The sequence below is a fragment of the Hoplias malabaricus genome, chromosome 11 (assembly GCF_029633855.1).
Source record: "Hoplias malabaricus isolate fHopMal1 chromosome 11, fHopMal1.hap1, whole genome shotgun sequence".
Taxonomy (NCBI): domain Eukaryota; kingdom Metazoa; phylum Chordata; class Actinopteri; order Characiformes; family Erythrinidae; genus Hoplias; species Hoplias malabaricus.
Window position 1 is genome coordinate 19975532 of NC_089810.1, and position 27511 is coordinate 20003042.

Sequence of the window (27511 nt, forward strand, 5' to 3'; positions counted from 1 at the left end):
ACACCAGCTCCCCCTTGTGGAGAATAATCTTCCACCTGCTAAATGTGAGTGTATTATAAACCCAGGTGCTGGCTTTGAAACTAAGAAAAGAAAAATAAATATTTTCAGCCCTATCTTTGCAGGTTCAGTTTAGCTGAAGTTTGGTAAATGCTATGCAGAGTGCAAAAGCTGAATAATGCAAGGAAGAGGAGGAAACCTGACAGATGGACAGCAGCTCTAGGCTGAGCCAGTGGGCTGTGGGTAGGCTCAGGGGAGCTGCTGGCTCAACACAGGGACCACTGACAACTCCCACACATCGAGCATTTCTCATCACCCTTCTCTCTCTTCTGTGAATGTTTCTGAGCATACTAGGAAAGCAGACCTAGAGGACAAACTCAGCTACTTTGTGATGTATTTCTAGTTTCTAAGCATGGAGCACATAATCTTAAAAACATGTACAGTCTTTAAAAGCGTTTTTACTCAAACCCTAACAGTAAGCTGTTGTCTCTAAAGTCTTTGATACAGTAGACGGCTTTTAAAATGCAAATAGATTCTGGAAAGACTTGGGTGTCTTACATTTTATGAGTGATTTAGGCTGATTTTTATGGCTGCTGAAAATTACTAAATGACTAGGGATCACACATTTCCCACCTTGGGAAATGAAGAGCTATATCAGCTTTTTTATGCTCCTGTTTCTCAAAAGTTTTTTTTAAAGATGTTTTTGACTAACACATGCACTACTCGGACTGCTGTAATGTAACCTCGGCTCTAGCTGTGCCCACCTACCATGGTCATTCCAGGAGAGCTGGAGCTTGGTCTTATTCATCTTGGGTCTCTCTGGCATAGTGCCGGGTGGCATTTTCTGTACCTGTCTTTGGAGCTACAGTGTTTCAGTTATCGTTTCTCAAAGCTCCTGCACTGGGTTTGAATTCGTTTTTTGTTTTTGTGGGTTTTGTTTCCCCTCCCCCTCCAACACTGCTTAGCTTCTCATTTCTTCAATGCCGATGTTCCTCTGGCAAGTGTACCCCAGGTCAATCTGTTTCTGGCTATGGTTCACAGCACTGTGCTGCTGATCAAGCAGTGGTTCCTGTGGGCACTGCCCCCCTCCAGATCGGGATACAGGGCAGTGAGCTTGCGCCTTTGGCAGGCTGGACGCTTCTGTGTTTACTGTTTGTTCCCCCTCAGCGGCCGCATCTGTTTGTTTTGGGGACAAAAGCGCTTGTAAATGCTGGAACCGTGTGGATTTATGGTGTTTATTTGGCTCTGCAGAGGCTTTTTAGAAACTGTTGAAAGACGAGCAAACATGCTGGTACCCTCAGTTTGTCCTCAGCAGAAATCCTTTACTTTAACAAGACATTCAGCAGGTGATGACTAATATTTGCGATGATTACAGCTTTATCTGGTGTAAGGCTGTGTGTGTGTGTGCGCAGAGGGTATGTATGTACACCTGGGTCTGTTTAGTGGGAGATATGGAACAGATGCTACATTGAATAGAATTTTAAAAACAAAACAGTGATATATAAATATATATATATATATTTTTTTCTTCTTCCCTGTCAGTGTTATTTGGGCTCATGTTGACAGCTGTTGTGTGTGGGGTTGTGTATGTTTGTGTGTATATTGTGGGTGTGCTGAATTTATACCTGCATTTATCAAATGTCATCTGCCCAAGAAATGCTCATCATTGTCAGCATGACTCCTCACTCCTTATTTTCACTCTGTAATTGAGGTGCCTGTGGCGTCCTGACTGAATCATCCTGTTGGGCTGCCAGAGAACAGCAAAGCTGCCAAAATTAGCCAGCAGTATCGAATAGTTTCTAATAGATTTTGTTTGTTTGGTTTGTTTTCTCTCAGTTTACTTTCTCTCTCTGTCTCTCTCTCACATTCTCTCTCTCTCTCTCTCTCTCTCTCTCTCTCTCTCTCTGTCTCTCTCTCTCTCTCATTCTCTCTCTCTCTCTCTCTCTCTCTCTGTCTCTCTCTCACATTCTCTCTGTCTCTCTCTCTGTCTCTCTCTCTCTCTCATTCTCTCTCTCTCTCTCTCTCTCTCTCTCTCTGTCTCTCTCACTCTCATTCTCTCTCTCTCACTCTCTCTCTTTCTCTCTCTCTCTCTCTGGTTTTCTTACTCCCTAGTTTCTTATTCTTTCTGCATGTTTTCTTTGCCTATGAATTCCCCTCTGTTCATCTATATGTTTTCCTCATGTTTTCCTCACTCTAGCCAGCTTTCCAACCTGAAAAATCTGTAAACTTTATGTGCAATAAGGAAATATCAGCAGAACAATATGCAAAATGAATGAACTCATCAAAATGAGTCACACGGAAAGATCTGAGTGGGTTTTCAGTATGATCAGAATCATTTTACAGCCGTTTATAATAAAACAAAAAACACTTTATATCTAAAAGATTGATTTATTTATTGAAGCTTCTGTGTCATTACTGTCATATAAGACTTGTTCTTAGTGTTTTGACAGGAATGTAAATACATGCCTCGTGGTTTCTGACTTTTGCACAGTATGGGGCTCCTGCGCCCATAGGCATAAACCATCACTTTATTTGTGAAAAACTCTTTTCCATCACTCTTTTTTTGGTATTTAGATATTCTAACTGTTCCAGCTTATCCAACAGTACAAATCTTTTTTCAATATTTGGGTGTTTTTGCTCATTTTGGGGCCTTTTCCATCCACCCACTTTCTCCTCTCACTCTCTTTCTGTCTCCCCCCGGATGAGGCAGGTGACAGCTGTGAAGGCTGATGTCTTTTCAGACCACTTGTGAATCAGTAAACTGCTCGTTTATGTCCTGAAAGAGGCGATGTGATGTCCTGAGAAAAGCCTAATTGAAAGCCGCAGAGACTGACCACTGTGTGAGGACACTGCACATTGATGGCTTCCGCACAATTCCCCACTATATCATACGCCTGATTAAGAATTTCACTGGTGGGGTGCGTGGGTTCACTGGTATTAATGAACGCCTCTCGCCGTTTAGAAATCGATCAGTGACTTAGAGACAGATTAGATATTTTTTCTTTCTCTTCACCGCTGCTGAGCTCTTATAAATATGGCTGTCCATCTACTCTCCTTACAGCAGTCTCAGTCTCTAAATCCTCTGGCTGCTTCTATGTTTATTTGTGGATTTGATAAGTGCTACTGTAGCTCTTTTACAGGGATCGCATGTACACTAGAGCTCCACAAACACCGCTGCCAAAAACCCTTTTCTCCCTTCAGCATGATTGTGAATGTAATCTTACACAATTCTGCGGCTGCCCCAGGGATCCGCTGTCCTGTATCAAAGTTTAAACAGGCGCTATTGCTTTTTAATCTTCCTCTGCACATCTGTCTGACTTTTAAGGATTTCAGTGTTGATTCTCTATAGAAGCTAGATGCTCTCCAGTTCCCAAAGACCTGCTGAATAATTCACAGGCAGATTCCTTTCTGAGGCATTGCAGTGAAGGGCCCTGGAACACTGCGCCACAGGGGTACACTTGGGACACATACACACACACACACACACACACACACCATGAAAGGCCCAGGGGAACAGCTTCATGCAGAGGCAAAGACAAGATAAATATGTCATGATGTTACACAGTTGTTTTCATATTTGTTAATGGATATCTCACCCAAGGAGGATTGTGTGGAACAGGCCAGGGTGCTGGTGTTGGCACAAAAGGAGATTTCAGCCAATGGAGTTGAGATGTGATGTGTTGGTGAGATTATATAACAGCTCAGGGTTCACTCGTGTGTTTGAGTTATCTGAACTATTCAGGGCTTTCCTAGCGTTGACGCACTCTGGGTTTGTTTCAGATGGATGTAGCAGTCCATATTATTTTGGATTAATAATATTGAAGCTAGATTACTTTTGTAATGTGGGTGAGGTTTTTTTTTTATTTGGAGTTTGTTGACAGAACTGATATAGAAGTAAAAATGGCTGTCATGTATTATTGAATAATGGTTTTCAAATGTGTCTTCTCCTCTAGTTCCTGACTCCAGTTATTGAGCTAAAGAAAAACTACAAACAAAGCGTTTAATTCCCAAGCTAATGATACACTGCCTTCCCTTAAAAAACTAAACAACCAACACAGTAGAAGAAGGTGCCAACACATTTCCTGTAGCTACTTCCCTTTCTGAAACAAACGACAAATGTCTGGTCCTAATTACGATGAAGATATACACAAACAACCTTCGTTACCAACAGCTGTGTTAATACTGATGATGTGGTCACTGTGTGTACATGGTACAACATGATACAATAATTTCTTATCCTCCTTACACTATTCACCTCTCTCTAGAAAATGGCACCAAAATGTTTGCATCCTGTTGGAAAGTGCCTCCTAATTAAGTTAGATATTCTGAATAATTGCAGTCATATTTCAGAGACAAAGTACAATTTGATCGAGTAAAACATCCTAAATGATGGATCATGGTATTGTGAACACTTCCCCGTTGGAGGATTTCAGAAACATTCATATTTTAGAGACGGAACATAATTTACCAGTGGATTTCTACATTTGTCTGAGTGCTGTCAAGGTAATAAATGTGTTTTGCTCACTTTGCTCAGGTGAATAGCTTCATCATTTGGAGCGGATTTCTCCTCCTCTGCATGTGTGCTGAATTGTTTCCTGAGGTATCTGACCATGACGTGCTGGAGGAGGCTGAGATTGTTCTCTGTGAGATGACTTTGACAGGAGTTAAAAGCAAGGTTTCATCCCTTCAGCTTAATTCTTCTGTTTCAGCCGCGGTATCAAAGAGACAATTTAATCTTCTAAATCTCCGCCTTCATTTCCCACTAGGTTATTTCAGCTGCAACAGGGTTGTGCTTGCTGCATGAGCAGCAGTTCCATGCTGTTTTGCTGTTGATGATATAAACCATATGATATTATGATGTTTAGCATTTTGATTCATCAGAGTCTTTATCAACTCCTTTACTTATTTTCTATTTCGAGGTGGAATCTCACTCTCCTAGAGTTTTAGAGGAGGCCACTACAGCACAAAAACAAAATGCCTTCATTCTGGGATTAATCACATACCAAGCTAATTCACTAATCTTCTAAGCACAGACAATGTCACTGATTCTTTCAGTGTCCGTTTAAATGCTCAAAAGCAGCCTCTAATCAGTAGTATATATTGCATTTTCCCAGTTGTGTCCTCACCTAGGGGACACATTAAAACATGACTGTGAGTCTGTCCAGAGGGTGTATGTGCTGTCTAACTCGATAAAGTATGATTAAGATGCTTAACTTTCCGAGGACTGCTTTGTATATAAAAATAAACCTGTGTTTGTCGCAGTTCGTAAAGTTCACAGTGATGGGTGTGGAGACTATCATCAGTAATAAACCTAATGGCACTGCAGTAAACATAGTGTTTTGAGAGTAGTGCTCTTGTATAAATTGTACTTCGCAGCCCAGTGCAGCTAAAAACAGCCTGAACAACATCCCCTCTGCTCTTAGCACTGAAACGAGACCCGAGTCTATAAAGACACACCAGTTTAATTCTGTTTCCATAGTCTGTTTTTTGTGCTAATAATTCTGGAGGGCATGGCACATCATTAAATGTTAAACGAATTACAAACAAAAAAGGTAGCAGTGTCAACAGAGTGCTGGGAGCTAGGAGTTCTCTCATTAGCACGGTTGCTATTTCAATTAAATATTACATGAACAAAATTACCAGCAGAAAGAAAACGATAATGAAATCTCACAAATCTCACTTTTAGTCTAATGTTCTTTAAATTTTCTACAATTTTCTAACAGTTCTGCTTTACAGCATCTAGGTAATGTGCAGGAATCCAATTTTTAGTTCATTCTGTTACTTCTGAATGGTATCCAGAGATGGCTGAAGCCAATATAAGTTTTACTTTGGGGTGATATAGGCTTCTGTTAATTTTAGTGACATTAGTTTTGTAGATCTAGTGTAACATTTAAAAAGCAGTCACCAAATATGTCTGAGCTGATTAACTGCATTTGGGGTAAGGAGGTTTTTTTTAATGAGTAAATAAATAAGGTGTTAGGAGTGTTATTTATTGTAGAATTGCCTGGGTTACTAACCTTTAATCAAAGTTTACAGTTAAGTTCACAGATCTTCTCAAACTCTAAAAATAACCACTTCAAATTAATATTTAAAGAAAGATTCAAAAGAGTAGAAAAGACTCATAAAAATTTGAAGGAGACACTACCAGACTACCACAAAAACCATGCTTTGTGCAATATTGCATCAATAAATGAGTCCTGCATCTATTTAATGGACTGTGCACACGCTTCTCTGTTCTAAAAATTTTGGAAGTCATCTAAGCAGGCTTCATTATCTAGGACTATGCTATTTAGCCATGCCTCTGTCGGACTGAACACACCAGGGTCTGTTCAAAGACCCCAACCAGACAAGGTTAATTTTATCAAGTAGTCTCCTTACAATAATATGAAGAATCCAAGGCCAAGTCTATTGTAGAAATCCCCAAGGCTTTCTTGCAATCTAATGTCAGGCTCTATGAGCAGCTTGAATCTTAATAGTCTCCAGATAATTTAGGTTCGTACCGGTGGGCAACCAGACCTTGGAAAATCAAGAGGTGCACTGCCTCCTCTATTGACTTAACAATATGGGGTACAGAGAAATCAGACATGTGATTGACAGTATTGCAGTGACTGTAATGAGATTCATAGAGAGAAGATTGCATTAATACAACAGCAACAACAACAGTGCAATATAAATATATATAAATAAATATAAAGGTAAACTCACATATTTAAACCAAATTTAGCCAATTTAGTTTGGAGAAAATTAGTTTTCTTATGATTAATTACAAAGTCTTCTCTCCTGCCGAGGACTGTCATTTAGAAGGACATTTTTCTCTATATAACCCGACAGCACTACTGAGCCTCTAAATATTAGTTAGACACTATCAGTTTTATAAAAGGCCTCTGTCAAAACATGTCAAACTGTCTGTGAACCTGATTTGGTCAGAAAATACTGATTTTATCTTTTACTGAATGTATCTCCTCTCTTCCCGGGGTTTAGGACATTTTGGATTTGTTAGAATCATAGCTAATTCAAATTTAAGATTCTTTACCACCTCTGATTCCTTAATTTATTATAATTAGTGCTTCTATGGGCGGCACGGTGGCGCAGCAGGTAGTGTCGCAGTCACACAGCTCCTGGAAGTTGTGGGTTCGATTCCCGCTCCGGGTGACTCCGTGTCCGCGTGGGTTTCCTCCGGGTGCTCCGGTTTCCTCCCACAGTCCAAAAACACACGTTGCAGGTGGATTGGCAACTCGAAAGTGTCCGTAGGTGTGAGTGTGTGAGTGAATGTGTGTGTGTCTGTGTTGCCCTGTGAAGGACTGGCGTCCCCTCCAGGGTGTATTCCTGCCTTGCGCCCGATGATTCCAGGTAGGCTCTGGACCCCCCCGCGACCCTAAATTGGATAAGCGGTTACAGATAATGGATGGATGGATAGTGCTTCTATGCCCAACAATGGCTTTCGCCAGTGCAGGTCCTTTCTTATTGGAGCTTTCAATAGGAAAGAATGAGACCACCCATTTTTTCAGGCGTCCTGACTCTTGGGCTCAGATAAACTCTCATCAGGTACTTTAAGAGCCGAGGAAGTGTTTTCTCTTTGTTTTCCTGGCTTTTATCCAGCCTGCACTTTGTGTCATGGATGAATCGATAGTTTCTTCGCTGGTGCTACAACAGAGGTCACGGTAAATCCATCTATGACTAAGCAGACGAGCAGTTTTATCCACATTTCTTAGTTTGTAGGAACACATTTTTAAATAGAACTTGTCAGAATCTCCTCAACATTCTTCTTATATTCGACACATCAGGATGTGTTCTCAGTTCTCTCAGAAAGCCCAAGAAGGGCTTAGACAGCTCAAGCACATGCAGACATGTGTGAGACACTAGAAGGAATCAGTGCCAAATGTTAAGCAAAGGAACCTGCCAACACAGCTGGGCAAACACCACAAACCAACATCCCGCATCAAGAGACAACAGCAAGCAAAAGCATACAGAATCAGTCAGTAATCCCTGACTTTGAGCAGAGACCAGGAACTCAGAGTGAACAGAACACCTTCGTTAAACTAAGAGTATCAGCACAAGAAACAGACTGACCCAATGGATACACCAGAATATGACCCCACAATATTTTCTTATATAAAGGTGCTAAAAGGGTTTTTAGGTGCCATGGAACAACAGCATTTTGCTCCCAAAAGATCCTTCAGTGGATGGCTATTGAAAGAAATGTTACGTAATATTTTTACATCAAAATCACAGCTTCAAATCATTGTGATGCTCCACTGACCTCTAATATTCAGAATAGAGCCTCTAGTATCGCTACCCTGGGCTCAGAACCCAAATCTTACTTACTGTACCTTTAAACCAGTCTTCAGGACCCCAAACATAACTTGCAATGCATAGGGAAAGATTTAACTACTTGGAAGGTCTGCAGATCACTGTAATTTAGTTGGTTGTTCATTTGTTTATGAAGTATTTTAAATGATACTGAAAAGCACCATGACAGTTTTAAACAGGTACATACTTCACCACCCAGCAACACTCTGCAAGGCTTTAGTAAAAATGATTTAAGGGAGAATACGAACAGGGTTTTGCCCAATGATTGAATGTTATTTCGTTCCTAACTGGGAGCAGTAACCTTTACATCCATATTACAATCGACTATTTTATTTCAGTGAAAAATCAATGATGTCTAACTGCCCTCCTAAAATAGGCCTGACCCTTCAGCAGCGTAGACTATATACTTTTGTTCTTATCCTTGGGAGAGCCATCCTATGAGGACAAGACCTTTTAAAAGTAGTACTTGACCACGGTAATATATTTCCAAGAGTTTCAGCATCAGTTTGACCGAGGCCGCAGTGTTTGCTTTAGGGACCCTAGATGCATATCTAAGTCTAGAAAATGTGCTTTAACATCAGTGGCTGGACTTGTTTACACTGCTGTTATAACTTTGGTCAGTCCCCCCTTCCCCCCCCCCCCCCCCCCCCCCCCCCGCTAACCTGAGGGTTAGTTGAAACTTTATTCTTTATTTCTCCTTTGCTCAGACACCCTTTTTTTTTCACCTCTCGCCCTTTCCCTGACCACCAGGAGGGACAATCCAGCTTCAGTGGAAAAAATAAAAACCACAAACCAGAGGGTCAAGCTGACAAGACCACTTATTACACCTGGTTTGTAGGACACACTCACTGTGACCTCCCCCAAAGCCAGAAAGTGAAAAGGTTAATTCATCTTCTCTTCCCACTGACTCTCACTTGCACTCAAACTCACACTAGAACACACACACACACACACACACACTGCAGTGACACTGGCAGTCATGTCCATCTCTGGACTTGTAGGAAGACTGAACTGTCATCCCTTCTCGGATGTCAGCGTTGTAACTGTGCAGCTTCCTGGAGAAGCTGATAAAGCAGTCAGCTGAAAGGATGAAGGAGCCCGCCCTCTTCTCTTTCTCTTTAGCTTTCCAAGAGTACCTGTTCTTCTGCTTCAATTAAACTGACCTTGAGTGGGACGCGCAGGTCTCCGAACAGACCCCATTTATCCAGGCAAATTGAGCCATCTCTCACAGGCAGAGCCTCTCCTCCCCCCACCCCTACACCCACATCTTTCTGCTCTCTCACCTCTATAGCCACTCTACGAACACTCCACGCATTTGCAGGGCTTTCTAGATACAAAGCGCCTAATGGACCAAGCTTGTAGCTTACACACTCATTCGTTTACTGGGTTCAGCTCAGGTCTTTAACTGTGTGCCTTCTTTTCCCCCCTTGCAGTTTTATGGTGTATTTTCTTAACACTCCGTCTCCGGGAATAAATAAAAGAATAATATACAAGTGAACAGGAGTTGCTGCCAGACAAGCTCGCCAAATGATATCCCACTTACCTCCCTCACAGATCACTTTCCTGATCTGTTTGACTGCTCTGCCAATATTGAACACTTAAATACTTAATTTATGCCAATGAAGATCAGCCAGTGCCTTTGTACATGTCTATCACAAGCTTAAATATTGAGACAGTGGCCTCTGCTGGTTTTTTTATCACTTGGACATGTTTTATTGATAACCTCATCAGTCTCATCAGCTGGGAATTAATATTTCATCATCTCCGTACAGTCACATTTAGCAGACTGTAAATCCTCCAAAAGAGGAAGCTAATTCTTTTTTTTTTTTTTGCATTACTGAAAGCGAGGAAGGCATGAACCCAGCAAAGTAACGCAACCAAGGGCATGTTTGCAGTCCCAGTGTATTCAAGCAGGCCTAAAACACACAAACCACACCCTACAGAAACTCACATACACGTCATAAGCCCATGCAGTTTATAGTCATTACTGTCTTGTATTTATGTCATTTATTAGTTTATAGTCTGTAATCGCTTATTGAATCCAGAGTCAAGGTGGATCCAGAGCCTCTCTGAAATCACTGGATACAAGACAGGAGCACATCATGTATGCGGCACCAAACACATACACACAGCTATGGATATGACAAGTCTACATGTGTGTTTGTGCTGTATGAGGAAACCAGAGCACCTGGAAGACACCTACACAGATACAGTAGGAACACACCAAACTCCTCACTGACTGTGACCTGAGGTTGGGTCTGAACCTATTGTGTCACGATGCTAGGAGAAATATTCACTAAAGCAACTGTAATTCAGGGAAGACCAAGGAGAAAAATGCTTCAGGAATCTTACTGAAAAGTGAGGCTTTGTATCAGCAACACTGTGTCTTTGTTAAAGAAATAAATGGAGTCCCCTGCTGTGGTCTCATCTTTGTACTCGACTTTCTCGTGACTCCATTCTTCACATTTAGTCACATTGACACACATGGAGAGGCAAAGCAGTCCTTTCTGCAGTTTACTCTTGGACTTTGTGGATGTGGAGTGCTTTGTCAGTGTTAAGGCCTTCTGCCGTCTGAGTTGCTCTGCAGTTACAGCCAGGAAAGAAACAAATATAATGCTGGCAATTTTTCCCCCCTGGACCCTCTACTTTTCAAACTTCCTCAGTAAATCTCTACTCAACTTGATCCATGTTCATCCAGCTGTGGACCAATCACTGTTGTTGTGGTTTGTTTTGCCGAGATGCCTAGTTACATTTCTGCGCAGGTGTACGTCAGGCTATGGCATAGCACACCGCTAGCCGGTACCTGCACAGTAAGTTCGACACGGAAGCATAAATTGGCATTTAGTGTTGTGCTTTGTTGCTGTCTCTCAGCTGTAGGCAGTAGGCGCCCCTAGAGAAAAGACTGAAGAATTCCAGGAAGAATCTGGAAGATGTCCACAGAGTTATAACAGATCTGATCATCTATTATACTGTAACTTCCATCTAAAATTTACATGAAGACTGTGATAGTCATTTTTTACAAGCCAGCAGTAATCTACAGAATACAATTCCTAAAGGAATCTTCTACAAATCCATGTAGTTTTTCTACACAGTTTTTTTATTTTCGGTAAAGGTTTTTTCCTTTGCTTTTTCATTTTGTAAAAAGAAAGGGTTCATTTTGTTTCTCCCCAAACCCCTTTTTTTCATCTTCATAGGGTCTATCCAGGTACATTGACCTGTCAGCAGTAGTCCACCTGGGATCTGCTGTTCTTTATATAGCACAGTGCTCTAAAAATGAGACCTCACACAACCTGGGAAAAAGAAAAAAAACTTCGGTTAATGCTTAGTGCATATTCCACATATTCCCATAATCCAGTAAAACATGTCTCCTACTGAGAGCGAGCGAGCTGAGCCGTCTCCCACACACACACTCGCACTCACTACATGGTGTAATGAGCAGCACCATGACAGTGCTGGGGCGGAGATATACACGCGCACACACACACACACAACGCCCGAGCAGAAGATTGCTGGAGCTTAAACCCACAGCTCCTTAGTCAGTCACTGCTGTATCTCGATCATTACTTAAACCTCCACATAACCAACTGTTACATTCTCATTCAAATCATGAGTATGTCTGTGAATATATACACCCTCAAAAGCACATAAGTCTTACTGGAGGGAGCCAAGGCACCAGTAAAGTATGCAAAGGAGACTTTCACTTAATGGTCCTATTTCAGTCCAGACTCACTTTACATGGCCACAGCTGTGTGTTGTACATAGGCATCACTGCAAGCCTGCAAGCAAAAGTGTGTTAAATCCTCTGGGTCTGTGATTGGAGGTGACTTAAGGATCAAGAGGTTAGCAAGGGGTTAGCGTTGAGCTGGGGTCAAATGGCCAGTGGCTAACTTCTTTATAGCCTTAGTGCTTTCATGCTCCATCCATGTCTAACAGCCTAGCGTTTTTACACACTGAGTGAAAGGGTTTATTAGAGATCTGCTACCCAACCCGGTCCTGATGGGGCCTGACGAAGTATTGGATTTTTCACTTCAAACACTGGGTTTGGGTCAGGCTCAGATTTCTTTACTGATGAATGGTTTTTATTGAACAGAAAATACCTATAAAAGTTTCACACACACTTGTGCATTTTATGTCTCGGTAAGTTTTGGATATACTCTTTATTTTCTGTCCTTCCTTCCTTCTTTCCTTCCTCCTTTCCTTTCTTCATTTCCCTTTCATTGTTGTTGTTTATTTCCTTTCAGTATTTCTTGCTCTCATGGCTTTTTTATTTTTTTTGCTTCCTTGTTTTCTGCCGTGCTTTAATTGGTGTAAACCACGTCTAGTGATAATCCATCTCTGTTAGTTAGTGTGAGGAGGTTCAGAGGTTCAGTAGTGTTGCAGTCACACAACTCCAGGGACCTTGAGGTGACTGTCTGTGAGGAGTTCTCCCTGTGTCTGCGTGGGTTTCCTCCGGGTGCTCCGGTTTCCTCCCACGGCCAAAAAACACACGTTGGTAGGTGGATTGGCGACTCAGAAGTGTGTGTGTGTCGCCCGGTGAAGGACTGGCGCCCATTCCCGGGTGTGTTCCTGCCTTGCGGCCAGTGATTCCGCCTATGCTCCGGACCCACCACGTCCCTGAATCGGAAAAGCGGTTACAGACAATGAATGAACGATCGGGATGAAACGCCTGATGCTCTCAACCATCCACTCAGGACTCCCCACTCACTGTTCATAAGCCCTCTATTCAGCTCCCCAGACTGCTCCTAATCTATTTAAAGACAAGGCTATGGAAAGCATCTCTGATTGATTTTGCTCAGTTTTCTCTGCCGGTGTTTTTCCAGGAGGAACTTAATTAATTGTAGAATTAAGAAGAGAAAGAGAAAAGAAATGGAAAAGTTTGAAGAAGGAGAAGGATGAGGGAAGAGTGTTGAGTGTGGGCAGTGTGACTGGGCGCTGAATTATTAAACTAGTCCAGCGAGAGCCATGTGATGCTCCTGTGTTGTGCAAAGCAGAGTTTGTTTTCTTTCTGTTTCCTGCTGTTATCTCCCCCCACTACAGAGGCTCATCAGAGAAGAACAAAGCCTCTGTTAAATTCCCCCATCACAGCCTCCTGCTAATGCACCATTACAGACATTCCTCTTTTGGTCACAAGTGCGCTTCATTCAGCCTTTCAGGAGTTTACCTCTTTACTCAAGTCCTCTCATGTTCTCTTACATGACAAAGGCCATCATCCTTTCTCTCCAGGTACTCCATTACTCTGCTTTTTTCTTCCTACGGCTTCTGCCTCTTCCTCTGTGTGTCTTTCTTTTTTTAGTCGCCCCCATCTCTCCGTTTCCTATGCTCTCCCTATCAAGTTTAACAAAATACTCCACAAGGGGCTGTATTCTTTGCTTTTCATCAATAACTCTATCTCTGTGACACATCTCTACTTCTCTCCAACTAACTCTATCTCTCTCGCTCTCTCTCTCTCTGTCTTTCTTTGTCTCCTTTAATGTGTCTCCCTTGCTCTCCACATTACATAGTTTGTCTCTTTCTACTGACTCTCCCCTTATTTTCTCTCTCTCTCTCTCTCTCTTTCTCTTTAGGCTACTTCTCCATGTACCTCTTTTTTGCTCTGTCTCTCACCTCCCTTGCTCCATCCCTCTCTCTTTCTCTTTTTCCACTGTATTTTTCCACTCACTAATATGCTCTTTCTCACATGTTCCCTTCTTTCTCTCTCTCGTGGTTTTCAGTGGTTTCAGTGGTAGACAGAGCACCCCCCCCCCAGGGTTTTAAATGGTGTGGGATTAGTTTTCAATCATAGGTGAGGCTTTGGGAGTCAAATGAGGAAAAATTGCACTGAGCTGGAATTGAGATCTGATGGAGGGGGGGGGGGGGTGGCAGGGGTGCTTGTGTGCGAGGGGTCGATGTTGCTGGATGTGCTCTGAATGTGGGAGCAGAAACCGAAGGCCCCAGTCCGCTTTTGTCGACCAATCAATGCTACACATATAAATCTTGAATGAACGGTGAACCAGAGGTGTCTGGATGATTTGGAAGAACTGGAGCCCATGCCAACCTTATAAAATAGCTCCATTAGTTAAATTATAGATACATTTCTGGCTTTAATTATTCAATGGAGAAGTGTGTGTGTGTGTGTGTGTGTGTTGGGCTTGTCAAACAACGGAGAAGCCACCAATCCATCAGCGTATGTGGTGTAAACCTGAGGGCTTTAGGCCCTGTGTAAATGCTGATGGACTCTGACTCTGTTCTTCATTAAAGCCCAAGCCATCTCTTGCCACTTTGGTCATCACACATATAGCCCTAACCCTGCTGAGGTAACCTGCCAAAGTGCACTTTCACCAAACACAGCATCAGCACCCACTCTCAACCTGACAAACGTGAAATACGCAGAGGTCCCCTGTCTTTCTGTGTGGCCTTTATCTCTCCTGCTGTTGGAAACAGGGCAGAAAGGGTGATGATGACCTAATGGAGGGTGACTAAAGGCCCACATGCCGCCGACCAAGCGTTCCACTTCTGCTTAAGTGCACTGATCCCTGCTATGGAGAGCATTACCTGCCAGTTCAATTAGCCTGCTCATGTACCCCATACACACGAGGCCCATTTAATTATTCATTGTGCCCGAAAGTGTGGGAAATCTCTCTTATTAGCGCAGCTATGCTGTAGGTGTGTTAGTGTTTAATGGTAATAAGCTTTACTGCTCTCTCCTGTAGCGAACCAAGCCAGACGTGGTGTGTGTGTGTGATTTACGGTTCACCGCCTGGCCGTATATCTGTGCTGCATGGGATTTTTTATTCAGGTGAATGCACTGGATATTTCATTCCATTATCGGCGAGCGAAATGTCAGCGGTCTCCTCCCAGCCCATGCCTGCCGTGTCTCACTCCACCCCCTCCCTCCACTTGTCTTTTACTCCTGATAGATGGAGAGAACAACCCTAGACTCAACTTAGCCCTGCCAATAAGTGGCACCTGTAAACACACACGTGTCTGTTTTACACTTCTCACACACTACGTCTGGATTTCACATTGTGAACAATAATAAAATAAAGTATGTCACTCACAATTAACCACAGCCCAGATATCAGGAGAGCTAACACTGGCAGAAATAGCATAACTCACTATCAGAGCCTAAAAGGGGGATGTTTTAAAACATTGTCCACCTGAAAATGGTGGTTTCTCTCACTCAACAGTTTGAAAACGCTCTCCAACATGAGCTGTAGAAGCAACCTTCCCTAGTACTGGAACACCTCCAATTTTTAATGTTTGGAGGCCCACAAAGTATTTTATCTTACTTAGTACTATCATGTCATCTTGGCTATACAGACTCATGCGTGTGTTATGACTTCCCTGCGTAGGGAGTCTAGAATATTATTTATCACTGTTAACTTTGAACATAATCAATTGAGTTGAACTTTCTTCAGATCGTTTGTGATGTGTTTTGACACTCCATAATGATATTAATTTGCTGTGCTTTGTAGCTCTTTATAATGCTTGTGCTAACCTGTCAAATGGGCAGTGATGGCAAGGGGCTTTGTACCTCCGGGGGGTCCCTTAACACACCAGGAGTGTTTATATATCAGTGTCTTGGAGAAAAAACATGTTTCCCTCTATTAGGTTCTGAGAATTTTGAAAGCACTTTAGACACACTCTAAATCCCTAGTGCTGTGTGTGTGTGTGTGTGTGTGTGTGTGTGTGTGTGTGTGTGTGTGTTTGCACACCCACTAGGGCAGGCTGAAATCACTTTTCGTGACTGCCTGTTATAAGTGTTTGTTCTGCAGGTGTGATAGAGGGAAAATTAAATGTCCCTAGAAAGACATCCATTTTGGAAATGGACATACAGAAGTACTTTCATATTGAATTAGTCTCTGCTGAGTCATCACGTCAGTGGCGGCTGGCGGTCAAGTCTGGATATAGAGCACCGTGGCAGGAACACAATATGCAAAGTGAAAATGAGAGCATCTAGTTATATTCACAGCAGTTGTTCCGTTTTCACTGAGAGTAGTATAGTATAGTATAGTCAATAATGTTTATTGTTCATATTTAGGAATAAATGTATTCCATTTCAGTGCTAGTTCTGACAAATATGAAAAAATATGAATGCACACCTGTTCAGGTCCTAATTACAGCAGGAAGAATGCTGTAAAGTTAATTACATAAATTAAACCGAGACCTAAACCTACCGGATAATTTAATGTCACCACTGTTCTCAGAGTTTTCCTTCAGTCGATAACAAAACTCAGACATATGAGAAGCTTATATGCAGTGAGCCATATCAGTCATACAGTGACCTGTAGGTTGTATTTGTTTAGTTAAGTTAAAAGAGGTGGAAGGTCTACGAAAAATTATACTAATTTTTCTCTCTCTCTCCCTCTCTCTCCCTCTCTCTCTCTCTCTAGTTGTGTGGCTGTGGGTTGCTGGGTGTAGGGATATGGCTGGCTGTGTCTCAGGGCAGCTTCGCCACCTTCTCGCCCTCCTTCCCTTCACTTTCCGCTGCCAACCTGGTCATCGCCATAGGCGCCATCGTCATGGTGACTGGCTTCCTTGGTTGCTTGGGTGCAATCAAGGAAAATAAGTGCCTACTCCTGAGCGTAAGTACAACCCCACCCAACACACACACACAGTGAATTAGTGCTGAATTATTCCAATCTGCTCTCACCCAGTAAACAGACCTGTGGCTACTTTCTAATTCTTTGCACTCCCTTGATAGTTAAATTAATAAACAAAGGAAGAAGTAAATAACTTCTCATTGCCTGAAAACATTATAGGCTGCATTCATTTTCAGTTAAATGCCGGTGTACCCTGATTGTAGCTTGTTAAACGTTAAAGTCTTTATCCCCTACATCAAGGGCTTTAGAAGAGCTTTTGCTTCAGGTGTGATATGAGACACTGTTTGTCTTCTAAAGTCCCCAACAGAGCTGCTTTTGCTAATGAGCTCAGTGGCACTAATGGAAATGTCCATAACTCTTCAGGCTGCTGGTGGTGGGATCAGAGATGGAGCCAGGGGCTTCCCTCAATTCTCTCACAGAAGATCTGTAATAGCAGGCTTTTACAGTTCTCTTTTATTTCTCTCCCTCAAACATGAAGACCTTTCACTCTCTCACTCTCACACTGTCTCACTCTCTCATTTCACTTTCTGTCCCTTGCTGAATTCCTATTAAGTATCTAGTACAAAGCTATCATCTCTTTTTAATAGTGCCGGTCACAGTCTAATTGAGAGAGCTTGTGACATGCAGGGCTTCTGTGTCACTTACAAGCCTGAATTATACATTACTCAAGATGACACTTGTATTTTTATGCAATAGCTGGGATTCCGCCATCATGTTTTACCAAGATGTACTGGGATCTACTTTGGTTTTACTAATGCATCACTAGACACCCTCAATGACCTTGCACCTGATTGCAAATAAACACAAGGGGGATGTGTGTTTCATGAAGTATTTATGTGCTGAAGAAACTTTGAAACAGAAGCTCTCAGTGAAAAAGAGAGATTTGCCTGAGGAACATGATTTAGTTTATGAATCATTCACTATCTCCATGCAACCAAAATGGTAGTTGCATGAGTGGAATCAGGGAGTCAGAAAACAACCCTGATATTTTAATACCATTTTTCAGCATTTAAGCCTCTGTAAATGCTTATTAGATGGAGCTGGTGTATATTTGAATTGCTTGACCTTTCGGGCAGCCAAGCTCCGTGTGCAGTATATATAGCTGTGTGCCTCTGTGAGAGAGAGAGCGAGACATTAGAGCTGGGCGGTGTCCTGAAGGGTTTGGAGATGAGAGCACTACTTTACCTCTGATGTACTTCATCAGTGTGTTCACCAGATGAAACAGGACGCGGTTCGCAACTGAATACACTCCCGTTTTTCATACACTTTATGCCCACCCCCCTTATAATGAGTTATTTTAGTTATATTAAGGTGCACACACTCTGGACTGTGTTTCATCTCAGTAGCAACGAATGCTCTGGAGTAGCTGCATTAAGCTTAAGAGCCATGTTCTCAATGCCGATTGTCAGCTAGGGTATAAACCCCATCCCTCTGTGCTGTGAATCAAGGAAACTGTGTTCTGTGGAGTGACGGAGCACCATTCAACACCTTTGGGTTGACTGGAGTGGCATTTGTAATCTAGGACTAAACATGGCAGTGGCATCACCGGGGGTTGAACTTGCCGTATCTTCATAATGGACTGTTGCTCCACTTTGGATAGAGAACAGAAGATACAAATATACACTCAGACAAACGCATACACACATGGCCTTCTCCAGCCATTAGCTGTACATTGGCAACACCAGCATTTTCCCTCAAATGAAGGGGGAAGCAGTTTGATAAACTAATCATTTGGAGTCATTGATGCAAAGATTCAATAAACAAGGATCTTAAGGGTTTTCAGCTGGGCTGAAGCTGTAGCTCATGTTCCAAGACAGCTCTGATCAGTGGAATGATGAATGAAAAGTGAATCAGGCTCACAGTGAGCTAATGTTTACTGCATGACAGGCACATGCTGTATAGAAGGTTGGGTAAATATTTAACAGAAGTAGAGAAACAGAGGGAGAAAAAGCGAGAGAGAAAGTGAAGGAGTCTGTTTGGAGGAGGGATGATTCATTAGATTGGACCTTATTCACTTTCTTCTCGCTCTCTATTTATAAACACTCATTCCCTTTCTGTCTCCCTATCCCTCTGTCTTGCTATTTCTAATCACTCATCTGCTTTCTCTGTTCTCTCTGTTTGCAGTTCTTCATTGTGTTGCTGATTATTTTGCTGGCAGAGCTGATCCTGCTCATCCTCTTCTTTGTGTACTCCAATAAGGTAAGCATGTTGACAAATATATCTTCTGCTAGCGTTCGCAAAATCATGCAATTCTCATAAACTAGCTTTTGGATCAAAGCAAATAGTCATCGCCAATGAAATTGGAGTCTTCTTTTAAAGACAAGGTGTTCATTTTCATTCTCACACACAGACTACTCGTTATCAGGCTGAATTATGGGACAGAGCATTGTCTGCCTGTTGCTGCGGTTGTCTGCAGAGTTTGTTTTAAGTCAGCTGCTCCAGTGTCAAGAAAAAAGAACCTTCAGCTTTTCCATGCCCCGGATATTACTCCCAAGTCTAAGGTTGTCCCACACAATGGAGCCAGAGCTTGGCCAGTTGGCACTGAGTAATTGGGGTTAAGCTTGTTCTTACTTCGTATCTCTGCTTGTTCTGCTGCAGTCTATTCCCATGCCCTAAGGGCACTGTCCATACTTTGTCCTGAGGCTGCCGGTTTGTACAGAAGTGTAGCATGTGACCTCTTTGACATTCTTTGAATACTCCCAGATTACCCTCCTTCAGCAGCATGTGTGGGTTCCCTGTCCCTTTTGATAAAGCCACACGTGTCATGCCACACATGCTTTAAATATGCTGTACTGTGTGAGCTTCATGGTGGGTCCTCTACATCTGATTCTCACATGCACTGGAGTTCAAGGAAAGTGTGTCTGCTAGTGACAAGGACCTGAGCAATCTATCTGCTCGTTGATGCAATCAACAGATGTAGACATCCTGCAAATGTACTGGCATCAGTCTAAATGTAACATAAAAGTGACGGTGAAGTAGAAAGTAGCCAAAAACTCTTTATTAGAAAGCTTTGCTTCAACTGCAAATATCACAACACTTTTGAGAAGCAAAATGTTGTATACAGTTTATTAATACACAGTATTGTTGCTTATAGTCATATTCACAGCTTACTGAATGTGTAGCAAGATTTGTGGAAATTATAGAGCTGTTACGAAGTAAAAACCATTTTTAATCTTGTGATAGGTACTACTGAGGAAAATTTCCTACCAGCACAGCTGGATAAAAAAATGTGTAAAATCGACCAAAACCATATCTTTAGCAGGAGGACATCTTTCTGAATTACAGCTACCAACAAAACTTCTAAGATGGTCAGTTACATTAGTGTTAGAAATAATGATCATGTGTGACAGTTTCAAACAGATGATCATTTAGTTATTACTGTTTTAACCAATAATGTGTGTTAGTTTTATTTCTAAAATCTTTATTCATAACAATAAAGTGTTCATACGGGTCTACTTAAGACTTTCTGGGAGGTTATCGTTAGCCACTCAGTCAGCCCGGCTCTCTCTGTGGAAGCTAAAGTAATTCACTTACCCACAATCCATTTAGAGATGTGGATCTGCGTGTCTCTGAGGCATGCTCTGTCAGCGGGAAATACTGTACGCCCCACAGTCTTATCTTAGTTTATAAGTCACTCTCTGCTTTAGACCAAAGCTAGTCTGTGCACCACCACACTTTAACAAACAACACTTGTTTTTCAAGCTTGAACTTTCTATGCGCCTGATAAAAGTCCCTGTTTCAGGTGTATATTTTTCTCCCTTTGTGCTTCAATAAGTGTATCTTTCTAACCGTCTCTCTCTCACCGTGCTCGTTTGAGGTTGCAGGGGTACAGCACTCGGCATCATGCTTATATCTGACTTGTGACTATCAGTCCAGATTGCTTCTGTGCAGATTACGCCGTGTTCATATCTTTCTCTCCACATAATAATAGATAAAGTGATTACTGTGTATCTGCCTCTTTATTAGCCTTTAAATGCCACTCAGCTGTCTGCCAGCAAAGCACAGAGCAGGGCTAATCACTGGTGTCATTCACTGCGATGCGCTAGTACTCTGGCCTGTGTAACCCAGCATGATCAGACAGATATGATGACCAGCGTAGGTCAGAGTAGAGTACAGAGGAGATGAGCTGGAGAGATTTGTATCCATGAGGCAGAGCTGGGAAACCTTTCATTTTCTCGCCTGTCCTCTTAGAGCTTTAGTTCTGGCCTCTCTGAGGCAGCCATCAGAGGAATCTTTAATTCATCCACTCATTTGATCTCCAAATCACAAGGCATTTATTATCACGACTGAGGAAGAGCTAAACTGGCAGCATATAAAAGGCCATTGATGCCACCTTCCACACTTCCACCCAATGCGGTGATTACTTAATTATGGCCAATTGAGTTTGCAGTCGGAACACGTTATGCTGGGAGTAGACTACAGGCTACAATATGGCTGACAATCAGAATCCCGTCCTCTATCTGTTCTCCATGGGAGAGGTGTTGCACTCGGGTGTTTTGGAGAGATGCAGTCACAGTGAGTCCCCTTGCCTTACCGAGATTACACTTTAGTCTGCTGTACACTCTCATACAGCCGTACTATGGCCCTGTGGTGACCTGCCATCTGACTGCAGCAGATGGTGGAGGCCAGGCACCAGATTAGAGCATCCGTCTTTACGCCTCTGACCTCATTCCAGCGTGCGTGGCGCAGGACCATGGCCAAATGAAGCCGTATTAGCTGATTTGAGGGAAGCACGCTAGCAGGGCTCTTTCTGCAGGGGGCTCACAGATAGATGAGGGATATTACCAGAGTACTGCTCTTACAGCTGTTTGGCCAGAGTGGCAGCGGAGTAATGCTTGGGTGACCAGTGCTGTTTAGACACTAATGGAATGCTATTAATTCTGTGGGAGCAATGGAATTTCTGAAAATGTAGCCAAGCAGGCATGTACACACAGTGCTGTGTACACTTATAATAGGCTCTCAGCAGGGGACATCACACCTCATGTGTCGAGCCCTAAATGTCACCCTGTTTTCTGTAAAATGCATAGCTCCAGGTACAATATCTCATTGACTAAGTCATGTTCAAAACCCATATACACTGTATATTAATCACCTGTCATATTAGCACTCTCTGTTATTTTATTTAATAATAAATAATAATAATAATGTAAGCTGAAGACTAAGAATGCATTTTTTAGAGGTTTTTATAAAATATTTATTACTTTTTTGGGAAGACAGATCACAACTTTTGCAGAGCTGGCAGCTAGAGACTCTTAATCGACAGTAATAAATGAACTAATATGGTATACTCACTCCTTATTAATAACAGCTTCTATTTATATTTCATTGTCTTTCATTATCTTTGACTATATTGTGTTTTGTTGCTGTGGTGCACAGTCTCTCAAAGCTCATTGCTTTATTAGTTTGCTCCGTGTTGATCGTCATTCTGCTCCATGCAGAATCAGCTGTGTGTGCAGCTCAGAAGGGATTCAAAAAGATTACTGCTTTAGGCCTCTTGGGACGTTTGTGCTGTTGTCTGTGTGTTTGTTTTTGTCAGAACACACTGAAAATAAACACAGCTACTCAACTCGAAAAGATCAACACAGGCGTCCCCAACCAATTAGGCGATATGCCTCATGCTATCCAAATATCCGTGGAAAAGTCACTTATCATTAGCATGGGGTATTTATAACAGCGTGTTTAGTGCAGAGTGGTCAGATGGGGGAGTGACAGGATCTCTGTAGAAAATAGTGCTGCAGAGTGTGCGGTCTACATCTAACAGCATGGACACATTCTGCAAATGGAAATTAAAGCCCAGCACCAGGGGAGGTAGACACGCTGGGCTGAGTATGCACAGATATGAATGCAAATAGGTGGGAAAGTATAGGAAAGGAGGGAGAAATCAGACCCAAAGCTGTTTTTCAGCTCCTTTCAATTCCTGCAATTCTGCCAAGTGCTTTGATTTACCCTCTGATTGAGCTGCATTTAAGACTTAACTGTTCAGGATTCTTTTTGAATTGTGGTTTGAAACAACATGTAGTTCGGCCTAAAATGCAGAAAACATATTTTAGGTTATTTTCCATCCTACTTTATGCCTGACCGCCTGCCAGGACGGTCTAGAAGAGGCATGTGCACTTTCTGACAAATTGACTCACTGACTGATTACTGATTACTGCCACTACACCTCTACAGTGTCTGTTGTTAGTTCTAGGGCTGCAAATAATTATTATTTTAATAATCGATTAATCTGTCGATTATTTTTCGATTAATCGATTATTAATCGAATAAAAAGGAAGACAAGCCAAATTTGGTTTCCTGTCTGTTACTAGCATATTCAGGATACCATCAGTGAGAACAGCTGCTTGCTGTGGTGTGTAGATCTTCTTCAAAACATAGTCAGCAATGCTGGGCTGTTTTTATCTGAGGTGAGAGAGAAAGTGTAGATATGGACATACATCTTTTTTAAGTTAATAACTACTGATCTAAAATGCAGACAACAATGCAGGCAAATTGAAATTACATAAATGGATATTGGGTGATGCTGCCATGTGCTGAGAATAAAAATCATCTAACACATATGATCAGATATTGTTAAGATATTTAAGATTTTAGAGAACTAATGTTGTAATTGTATAAGGAACACACAACCTACCATTATCAAAAATTAGCGTTTACATGAAGAATTAACCCAACCGTTACATTAGTTTTATATTTATAAATATTTAACACAGTGTATGTAATGTAATATATACTTATAATGTAATAAAAATTTGGCTGTGATACTCAAACACTAACACACAATGCCAGTCAGAAAAGACCTTGAAAAAGGCTTTAAATATATATATTTTTTAAAAATGTTTGGATTTGTTTTTTAACTCTGAATGTAACTGAACGGAAAACTCGCTAAATACAAGAGTGATATAAATTTACTAAAAATGAGACATCTTGTTTAACTACTCTAGCGGGCTCTAGTGACATTGAGTGAGAGAAAAAATAGAACTTGTCGCTAACCTTAGCTTGACTAAAACTACGGCCTGTTTTGGAACTGCTGGTCGAGCTGACACATTTAAGGTGGAAGAGAAAACTCGGGGGGATGCTAAGGCTTGTTCGCTAAACGCGAGTGTAATATCATTGTACTAAGAAAACAAATGTTGTTTAACTAGTCTAGCAGGCTCTAGTAACATTGAGTGAGAGGAAAAAGTAGAATTAATTTACTATACTTAATCTCTTTCACACATAGCTCCAACAGGCTTCATTTTCAGATGCTCATGCAGTGATGTTGTGCTGCTGTGCCATGCGAGATCAGCTGTTGCACAACAGCTAACGCTGTTCCTTGAAGGCGTTAATGTAAAGTGTTCCCATACTTTTGATGACTTGGGTCGTACATTTTTCTCTCTGCTTGTGCTAACATTATCCTCTGCTGTGACCGCCTCCGCCATATTTCAAACCCTTCTTCCAGAGTTCGTCACGTGTAGCAACTGTACCTATGTGTATAATAACTTAGACCCAACTAATCGATTATCAAATTAGTTGCAAACTATTTTAACAATCGATTTTAATTGATTTAATCGATTAGTAGTTGCAGCCCTAGTTAGTTCAGCCATATTGCACATTCCAGTTCGTGAACTAAATTTGGAAATGTTCTGCAGTGACTAGAGGTCCTCTTTTCCCTGAACAAGTTCTCTCGTTCTCTTGAGAACTGAATTGGGACACGGCCGCACCACTTCAGCACTATAGGTCCACCATTCACCTCGTTGCAGCTCAGTGTTTTACTGGAGCCTCGAACAGAAATGTGTTGAACGTTGTTGGGGTAATATTTATCATAGTCTCTTCTTTATGGAGAATGTTTCTGTGACACAGTCTTTTGTTTTCTACTATATATTTAATATATAAAGAGAAAGTCATCTTGTCGGTCCCTATAATGACATGAATACATGACACATCTCACCATTACTGACTTTCTGATGAGTAAATTACATCTGCACAGCATTTTGTTTAACTTTACATGAAAACAGATAAATTCTCCAGATTATTAAATTCAGAACACCAGAGCGAGGCGTTACTCTAAATAAATGATTCTGTGAATTAGTTACAGCACTGTTTTTTCAGTCAGAACCTTATTGAAATATAAGTCAGTAATAAATATCTAGTTCCAGCGATGCCCTGTTCTTTATCAAGTGTGGATTACTTAGTTGATAAAATGCCAAGGTGCTTGGTTTTAGAAAAGTTCAAAAACAAGTAATAAACTAGTTTTATATTTTATTACTTGTTGTTATTATTGTAAGCAAAGACATTGATATGAAACACCAAAGTTTCTCTAGACCTTCCAATGACAAAGATATGTGTTTTGGGCTTTCCTGTCTTTGAAATGCCAGAAGAACCTCTTTGTTAATGGCTATATGGCTAATGGTGGCCTGGCTAAACTAGGCTTGCCTGTTTTCTCTTTGCTCTTGTTTTTTTAACATAGGCATAAACAGGAAGATTAATTCTTCTTTAGTGCTGCCCATTATAGACAACATGATGAAAACATCTCACCATCTCAATACTTTTTCTTAATCCTTTTCTCTTCACACTCCCCAAACAGTGGACTCTTCACTGAGTCTGCAGAGAAATCTTCCAAAACACACACTCAGTCACAGTGAGTGTTTACAGTAATGCATTTTCAAACGCTAACACCTCCAAGGCTTAGAAATAGAAACCATGGGAAGAAATGTAAGAGCATCCACATTTTCATACACTTCATACAGTACATTCACACTTGCACAGACTCATACACACCATTTCAACTATCATAACAAATACCTTCTCAGCCAGAGACTCATTGTCTAGTTATCTAGGAGACACATCATTCTGACACACACTTTTCCTTGTTGGGCTAGATCTCTTACTGTAATGGGACACTAATTACAACTTTTGTTTCTAGATTGCAATGAAAGCAAACACAGTTGTGTCCTCTTCCACATTCCTGTAGTTTGTGTTCTTTTACTATTCAGGGTACAGCTAACCTCACAACATTTTTTAGGGAAACCTCTTAGCCATGCTGCCTTACTCTACAACCACTGGCCACCAGACAGTGTTGACGAGTGCCCTGTTGGACACTTCTTTTGAGCTCTGCCTTTCCAAGCCATTGGGTTAGTTTAGAATTACCTTCAGTTCATTCCCACCCTACTACAGTCTAGATTCCTGCTCATTGTCTGTAATTATGACATCACAATCTACCTGATGGTTTACATACATAACTGATCAAAGACAAGTGAGTGAGTATTGTACAGCTTTTGTTGACGTTTTGTTTTGTTTTCTGAAACGTGTGGTAAATATAGAGGAGATAGATTGATATATATTTAAGACTGTTACTACATAATTTCAGCTTTATTGTTTTTGGAGTAATAACTATAATCTTGCTCAGATTGTTTGGTTCAATTACTGATCTATTATTTAATAACAACTAGGAAACTGACATTTTATTTATGAATAAATTCAAATTATTACCATAATATTACCCACTTGATGCTGACATGTATAGCAAAATGCAACAGCTAAATATTATGTTGGCTGAAAAGGTGAACAAGCTGTGCCCTCCAAATATTACCATCTGTGGTAAACATGAACAAAATCTTCTTTTAGACTTATCCTAGTGATTTTGCTCTGGGGATGTTGCTCTGGGGTGTTGATTTAGTGACATCATCAAAATAAACTAATCATAACAGGCTGCTTAATGTTGTATGGATAATGTATGTATTTTTACATTATATATTTAAAATGGCATTTTAAAAACTATATGAAAATATATTTATAACAGTTGGGTGGGGATTTATGGGGTTAAGGTTTTCATTAGAGATGAATGATATTCTTCATAAGGTGAAGGTGGAAGGTAAGATGAGCCCGCAGTTCCCCTGGGCTTAAAGTGGATAGAAACCTTGCTGCAGGTCCATGGGTCAGGCTTTAAACACACCTCATCGTCCAAACACCATTCAGCACACTCGCACATCTGCAAACCTGCACATGTCAAACCCAACCAAGACAAATGCATGGAAACACAAACACACAGCAATTACAAGCAGGTGTCTCCTGCTGCCCACATGCTTCGGTTATCTGGGCCAGATTTAGACTGTGTTTGACTTCAGTCCCAATGGGACACACTGTATTTAAACATCTGTGATCAGTCCTTTCATTCAGGGCAGCTCTCGGCTATAAAACACACCTCGCTGGATGAGTGCTGTATTGTTCTGCCTAAAAGGAAGCTACAGGAACAGCCTACCAGTCTTCTGCTATTGTAGTAGACATGAATGGTTATATATAGGCCAGCGTTTCACAGCGACAGGCTTTTCCCTCTCATTCACAATAGTAACACTGCATTCAGGCCTGTGAAATGGGCTAATTAAATTTGTGCATAATAATGAAGATTGTAATTATACATTTTAATAAAGGGGTGCTTCAGACGCTGTCATAGCGGGGCAGTTCAGTCCACGTGTCAGCCCTTAATAATGAATATCTCACTCACCACCATGGTTTGGTTCACTCAAGCTCTGTTGATCTCAGCATGTTTTGGAGTATTTTTTTGTGAGATATGATGCTGTAAGTATAATCTTCATGGGTCCCAGGCTAAAAGTAAGTAGGTCATATTGGAGCAGTGTTGTTGGAGT

General features: G+C 41.4%; 1 protein-coding gene across 7 annotated transcripts in view; it reads left to right on the forward strand.

Annotated features, from left to right (window-relative positions):
* The window catches only part of tspan9a (tetraspanin 9a), a 290269-nt gene that overhangs the window by 251193 nt on the left and 11565 nt on the right, over window positions 1–27511 (forward strand). For all 7 annotated transcript variants that reach the window (XM_066684884.1, XM_066684887.1, XM_066684886.1 and 4 more), the window contains 2 exons: window positions 16680–16871; window positions 19014–19088. In XM_066684884.1, coding sequence (XP_066540981.1) covers window positions 16680–16871; window positions 19014–19088 — 267 coding nt within the window. The remainder of the gene's footprint in view (window positions 1–16679; window positions 16872–19013; window positions 19089–27511) is intronic.